The following is a 7294-nucleotide window of genomic DNA, read 5'->3' as shown; positions in this document are numbered from 1 at the left end:
GAGCTCGGCCACGTTATGCTGCAGGGTGGCGGACGTCTCGATGAATTTGCAGTCGAACACCACGGCGCAGGCGCGACCCTCTGAGGGGCGGGGCCGGCGGGCCGGGGAGGAGCCACAGCGGGGGGCGGAGACAAAGGCCGGGAGAGGTGCGTTCAGTCTCGACTGGAAGCAACTCTTCCCGAGCCCTTACCTGGTGCAGGTGTCAGGGGACTCAGAGATGCAGCAGATTTGGCTCTGAGGACTTAGGGTACAGGCTAGTGACCGATCCTGGTAGCCGAATGAGGCTGGGAAGACAGGAGGGCCGGGACCAGGTAGGGGATGGCGGAATGCTAGGTTAAGGACCTCGGAATTACCTGGAGGGACTGGCTAAAATGCAGATGCCTGGGCCCACCCTCAGGTATTTTGATTCTGTAGATCTGGGGTGAGGTCTGGGAATCTGTGTTTTAACAAAATTTTGGGAGTGATGTTGCCGTTTTGGGGAGCGTCTGTCCACAAAGCTTATGGTCTTTCGCCGCCAGGATGCTACTGGGCCAGAGTTCTAGTCCTCACGGCTAGTGACTGTGTGGAACTGGCTTTCCCTCTCTGGGTCTCAGTTTCCACATTTAAAAAATTTAGCCGGGCTGGGTGGCTCAGCCTGTAAGCCCAGCGCTTTGGGAGGCTGAGGTGAGTGGATTGCCTGAGCCCGCGGGTTCGAGACCCACCTGGGCAACTTGGCAAGACCTCATCTCGACAATAAATCAAAAAATTAGCCGTTCGTGGTAGCGCGCGCCTGTAGTTCCAGCTACTTGGAAGGCTGAGGTGGAAGGATCGCTGGAGGCCAACAGGTCGAGGCTGCGGTGGCCGGGAGCAGCCACTGCACTCCAGCCTGGGCGACAGAGTGAGATTCCAACGCAAAAAAAAGAAAAAAAAAGAAAAAAAAATTTTTTTTACTCTGTGAACAGGATCATTTTATGGGTCCCATCTGGTATGTCAAACTTATTAAAATAGTTCCCATCCCATTGTAAATATAATTTATATATAACATTAAAGTTTTGATTTGAAGTTGTTGGCTGACACAATATTATGTTTTGCAATTAAAGCCTTGTGAAATTTGAATTTCTAATTTTTCACTGTACTTCGGAACCAGTCAGGGCCTTTTTCGGTTCTAAATTGTAAGCCTGTGCAAAGCCTGTAGGCAGGCACTGGGCCTGTCATGTCCAGTGATAAAGTGTCTCTGATTAAGGGCATGGGGAGCCATAGGGGAATTTTAAAGGAAAGAAGTGACAAAGTCAGTTCTGATTCTAGAAAACTTTGGCAGCTGTTGAGGAGGACTGAATGAGAAGTGGGGGGCTGACTAAGGTGAAGGTGCCAGGTGGGCACAGAGTCTGTGGGCACAGAGGGAAGAAGATGTGGGGGATTAATGAAAGTGGGTTTGACAGGACGGGGGACTGGTTTGGGAGGGAAGACTGGTCACGGCTTTCGGGCTTAGGCAAGTGGCTGCAGCTTGCCAGTGAGTTGGTGGGGGCAGTCACTGAAACCATGACAACGGACCCAGAGAAAGAGGAGGAGGTGCAACGGAGGGCTCACCTTCCACAGAGACTTCCCGGCAGCGGGCCAGGTCCGCCTTGTTGCCCACGAGGATGATGGGCACATGATCTGCCTGATGTGTGCGCCGCAGCTGAATGCGGAGCTCAGAGGCGCTCTCGAAGCTGCCTCTGTCTGCGATGGAGTACACGATGACATAGGCGCTGCCCACCTGCAGGCATGACTCCTGGCTCCAGCTGTTATCCTGTGAAGGGTGGACCCAAGGCCCATCCTCAGCGGGAGCCCAGACCCTGGCTGAGAAAGGCAGGGCTGGGGTGGTTTAATAGATGAGATGTGGCTGACGTTTACACTTTGGACAGGTTTGGGGGACAGATTCTGCCATAGTTCCCTGTGTCACCACTGATCCTCTCTGGGCCTCAGTTTCTCTGCTTGAAATATTGAGCTGGCCAGGCTCGGTGGCTCAGCCTGTAATCCCAGCACTCTGGGAGGCCAGGGTGAGTGGACTGCCTGAGCTCACAGGTTCGAGACCCACCTGGGCAACTTGGCGAGACCTCATCTCTACAATAAATAAAAAACTAGCCGGGCGTGGTAGCGCACGCCTGTAGTTCCAGCTACTTGGAAGGCTGAGACGGAAGGATCGCCGGAGTCCAGCAGGTTGAGGCTGCGGTAGCTGGAAGCATGCCTGCACTCCAGTCTGGGTGACAGAGTGAGACTCCAGCTCAAAAAAAAAAAAAAGAAATATTGAGCTAATGACACTACCTCCCTGTCTTCTCTCATTCATTGATACTTCCACAGGCTGGGCATAGGAGGCAAAAGGTTTACTTGGATCTTGTTCCTGTTTGCTTTTGCTAAGAAGGGTTCTGGCTTGGTCTATCCAGCTCTTTTGTCTGCTTTTTGAGGAGAATTTGGTCTTCCCAAAGTTCCTTAGGACTTCAGCAATCCAGAATTGAGAAGAAAAAGGCAGAGTGAGAAGTGAGGACAGGAGGCTGACTTCGGGGGAGGCATTTGCAGGACGGTTTTTGAAGTGACTCAACTGTAAGTTCAGAAGGCATGGGATGGGAGAGACAGGAGGCACTTTAAGAGGTGAGTCCTGACCAGGCATGGTGGCTCATGCTTGTAATCCCAGCACTTTGGAAGGCTGAGGTGGGAGGATTGCTTGAGTCCAGGACACCAGCCTGGGCAATATAGCAAGACCTCATCTCTACCCCAAATAAAAACATTAGCCGGACATGGTGGCATGGGGCTGTAGTCCCAACTACTTGGAAGGCTGAGGCAGGATTGCCTGAGCCCAGAAGGTCAAGGCTGTGGTGAGCTGTGATCATGCCATTGCATTCCAGCCTGGGTGACAGAGTGAAACCCCAACTTTAAAAAAAAAAAAAAAAAAAAAAGCGGAGTCTTTCAAGTTGTTTGACCAAGGAAAAGAAAGAACAGGAGTGCTTTTGATATTCTGTTTTAGAGGGTGATCTTGTTAAGGACAGCACTCTGAGACTGGGCCATCTAGGTAATAACTGTATCATAACTTTATAAGACAGTTTCCACACTCCAAAAACCCATGGCCTGGAAGGGAGGATGTGGAAATGGAAAGTGGCAATGCTTTGTAAAGGTAACAATAAGAAGCACTCGCAAGTGGTTGGAGAAGTCTTGGAGGTGAGGTGGGACGCCTAGGAGAACGCCACCTGGCAGAGTGTTGAAGGGCTTCACAGTGGACCGGTGCATGGGGCGGGCATGAAATGATGGGCGGGCAAAGCAGGAGGAAAGAGACTCCAAACACAGAGGACTGTCGGAAGTAAGGGGTAGGAAAGACCGGAGTGTGGCAGAAGAAGCCAGAACATTTTCCTGGTAACCAAATAAGACAAATGAATAGGAAAGCATCAGCTCCATGGTCAACATCACTGTCAAAGGGGGTAACTTCTCAACCGCCATACTGATCATTCCTCAGGCCAACTAACTCAGGGTGGAGTCAGTCAGATGTGGGCTCCTTACTGTGCCAGGTTCCTTTCTCCCTCTGGCTCTGTTTCCCCATCTGCAGAATAAGAGGGTGAGTCTTGACCATTCACTGTGTAAATCTTTATGGGGGTTTGCTGTCTGTTAGGATCACAGACATTGGCTGGGTGCATGGATTGCTGGGTAGGAACTCATTGGGAATGTGATTAAAAATATGGATTCTCGAGTTCCACTTTTAGAGCTTCTTATTCATTAGGTCTGGGGTGTGGTCTGAGATTTTTGCTTTTAACACTCTCCACGTGATGCTAGCAGTTAGCCAACCTAGGGCACTACCATCTAGCCCATGGATGGAAAGATGGATGCTTATTCCATGAAGGCTGCTACTGCTCAGACTCTCTTTGGGACCTCCCTTCAGAATCACCGACCTGGGAAATGGATTCGCTTTCATTTTACTGGTAGGAAAACCAAAGGCCAGAAAAGAGAAAACTTTCTCGAGGCCATGGCACCTGGATGTAGAGTTCCAGCTCCTGCCTCCCAGTCCAATACCCTTCCTCCCCGGTCTTCCCAGTGGGACTCCCAGTCTGATCACTCTTCTGAATGCACTGGACACTGCCTCATAGGATATTCTCAACTGCATCCAAAACGTAGGCTCTCCCTCACCAGCCTGTAAGCTCCAAGAGGCCAGGGGACATGTCTGCCTTATGCACCAGCATGTCTTCAGCATCCTGACCTGGACCATGATGACTACACAGCCAAGTATTTCTGAATGAATGAATGAATGAGTGAAGGAGGGAAACCTCGGCTGAAGGTTCAGAAGGTGGGGGGCGGTCCTAGTGTGTAAGAGTGCAGCCTCTGGGGTTTCATAGATCTGGGTTTGAATCTCACTTGCCATCTGAGAGCTTTGGTTACATATTTAACCTCTCTGAGCTCTACTTCCTCAGTAGAATGGACATCAGAAGCTGTATAGTTTTAGTTCTGACTGAATTCAAAATATGTGTCCAGTGCTCAGCATAGGGGCTGGCGTCTCAGCTGCTATCATGAGAATCAGTTGTTCTCATGTGTACCTGAGTTTCCTTTTATGCTTTTAAAAAATCTTTATTTTATTATTGAGATGTGGGGTACGAGTCAGGATTAGGTACATAAGTAGTCTGTGTGCAGGTGAAGTTTGGGTCTCTAACCAGTCTTCACTTCCCCTGGTTTAGGATCAGGTACTCTCCTTTTATTCTTGTGAAAAAGAATTGGCCACATATTCCTATTATTTGGGCTTGTCAGGGGAGCTGTCATCCTTTCTGGTCACTCACCCAGCGTTGATCCCCTAAGCCACACCCTGTGGGCAGGGCTTTCCTGAGTGTTAGGGGCAGGGCCTGCCCCCTAGAGAGATGGGACTCCCAGAATTTAGACCCTTCTCTTTGCTTGGGTGTAGTCTAAAAGTTCTACAATGAGCCTGTATCACCTAGGTAGTAAGAGAAAAGAAAGCCCAAACAAGGTAAGAAAATCATAAGGACGTGTCCCTGCCGCTGCTCTCCTCCTGGTCTGGAAGGTTCTTTAGTCTTTTTCACTAGCTACCAAGTTAGATTAATATGAATTATCAGCTACACACAGTGGCTCATGCCTGTAATCCCAGCACTATGGGAGGCCGAGGTGGGAGGATTGCTTGAGCCTAGGAGTTTGAGACCAGCCTGGGCAACATTGCGAGACCTTGTCTCTTAAAAAAAAAAAAAAAATTAGCCAGGCATGGTGGTAAGCACCTGTAGTTCCAGTTGCCCAGGAGGCTGAGGTGGAAGGATTACCTGAGCCCAGGAGATCGAGGCTGTGGTGAGCTGTGATCGTGCCACTGCCCTCCAGCCTGGGAAACAGAGTGAGACTCTGACTCAAAACAAAAAAGAGAGAATTATCATTTACGACTCTTCATTCCTGTTCAGCATTTTTTTCATGTTCCAAATGAGACACCTTTGAAATTACCTAAGAACTTTACAAAACCAGTGGATGAGGAAGGCAGGAATGAGTGAGAAATCTAAAGCTCAGAGTGGGTAAATCAATTGCACAAAGCTACACAAAAAGTAAGAAAAAGAAAGGGGATTCAACCTTAGGCATTTTGGTGCCAAATCCAGTACTTCTTCTGCACAGCGTGAGTGGGTGGGGTGGGTGAGGGTGGCAGTAATGAGGTCTGCAGGGGAGAAGCACATCCTGCTGGAAGAGGGTCAGTGGGGGCGAGAAGAGGGTCCAGGTCATGAGGGTCTTCTGCTTTTAGTTGGAAAGGCTGCTTGGGAGCTGTGGGCTTTGGGGGGATGCTGAGGACGGCCCCGCCATGCCTCTGTCCTGCAGTTTCCCGGAGGGGACAGAAAGGAGTCTGGTATTGGGCTCACATCCCTCCCCCGATCCTGCTTGCAGTGCCATACCAGTTTCTCAGCCTCCCAGGTGTCCACGACCACCAGTGTGGTGTCCTCTCCATCCACCGTGAGGGTCCTCTCATACACATCTTCCGCAGCTGAGGGGAGAGCTGGATCTCAGGGAGGAGGGGCAGGCCTGAGGAGGGCGTGGGGTTCCCTAGCCCCCCTTTCTGACCATGTCACTCCCTCTGCTTCTCCTTGGCAGTGCTCACCACACTTGTTTGATGTCTGTCTCTCCTGCTAGGTCAAGAAGCTCCACGAGGAGCCCGTATCTCCCCAGCTGCCAGCACATAGTAGCACACAGTAGGTGCCAGAAAGTTGCTTGGCTGAATGAGGGTGGTGGGGTTGGGCTGGGAGCTCTCCTAGTTCTGCTCTGTCTCTGGCGTATGGCATGCTTCAGGCAGGTCATGTTGCCCTCAGTCTCCCCATCTGTAACACACATGTGTTCTCACTCTCTGGGGCGGTCAAAGCTGGAGAAGAGCCTGACAGCATCCCTACCTTCTCTCTGCTTTTAACCAGCACCCTCTGCCCACTCACTCTATGTCCTCTTAGTCAGTACTCCAGGGGCCTACATTCATTTCTTCAGTCCTGTTCCTGTTCCCCATTATCCCAGAGTCCCCAACCCTTTCAGCTCATCACATTTCTTGTGAATAAAGCAACCCAGGGTCTAGAACATTCTGGGAAATATCTTAATTTTGCTGTAGGTCATGGTGGCCAAGGGGGGGTGTCTATGGGACTAGGAGGATCTGAGAGCCGGGGGAGTTGGGGAATTTCTGAGCTGGGTTGAAGTCCACCATTTCTTGACACCCATGGAATTCAAAATTGCTACCCTGACGACATGGAAATGAATCCTACACCTCTTATCCATGACAAATTGGCAAAATTCTCATTCTGTTCAAGGAATTTCCTGACCCTTGACCACACTGCACAGCCTGCACAACTCGAGGGCATCGTTCACTGCATAGTTTGTGTGAATGCCGTCCCTTAGAGTTGAGCAGTACGTGACTGGTGCAACTGTTCTTGGCAGCCCTGTGCCCCTGGTGACAGGGCTTTTACCCCTCTGGCCACATCCCAGCCCAGCCCGCACGACCCCTACCTCCCAGCTGTTCATGGAGGTCCCGATCCTGCTTCCCTGCAAAGAGGCTGGCCAGGCTGGTCTTCCCCACGCCGGGGTCTCCGAGCAGTACCACCCGGTGGAGGGCCTCCCAGGAGCCTTCCGAGTCGCTGGATTCAGAGGACCAGTCGTCAGGGGCAGGTGAAGGCTTCTGGGCGGGAGGGTTGAGGGAAGCGGACTGGCCCAGCGGGGGATGCTGGGACTGAGTGGAGGGTGCTGTGCTCAGGAGGCCGGGCTGGCGGCCCCGAGGGGACAGGGGCAGTGGAGTGCTGGCTCGCCGGTGCAGGGGGGTCTTTGCTTCCTGCTGGGTGTTTAGTGTCAT

The 7294-nt window shown here is 51.4% G+C and overlaps 1 protein-coding gene across 1 annotated transcript in view; it reads right to left on the bottom strand.

The window, feature by feature from the left end:
* Positions 1-7294, bottom strand: part of REM1 (RRAD and GEM like GTPase 1) — a 7593-nt gene extending 299 nt beyond the window's left edge. Inside the window, exons 1-4 of the mRNA XM_008058076.1 lie at positions 6955-7294; positions 5868-5956; positions 1567-1768; positions 13-80 (exon numbers count right to left, since the gene is read on the bottom strand). Of these exons, the coding sequence (XP_008056267.1) occupies positions 13-80; positions 1567-1768; positions 5868-5956; positions 6955-7294 (699 nt within the window). The remainder of the gene's footprint in view (positions 1-12; positions 81-1566; positions 1769-5867; positions 5957-6954) is intronic.

This window comes from Carlito syrichta, unplaced genomic scaffold (genome assembly GCF_000164805.1).
Source record: "Carlito syrichta isolate Samal-C Ts95f unplaced genomic scaffold, Tarsius_syrichta-2.0.1 Scaffold303207, whole genome shotgun sequence".
Lineage (NCBI taxonomy): Eukaryota > Metazoa > Chordata > Mammalia > Primates > Tarsiidae > Carlito > Carlito syrichta.
The sequence above is the reverse complement of the archived record's forward strand: the minus strand, read 5'-3'. Positions and strand labels throughout refer to the sequence as shown.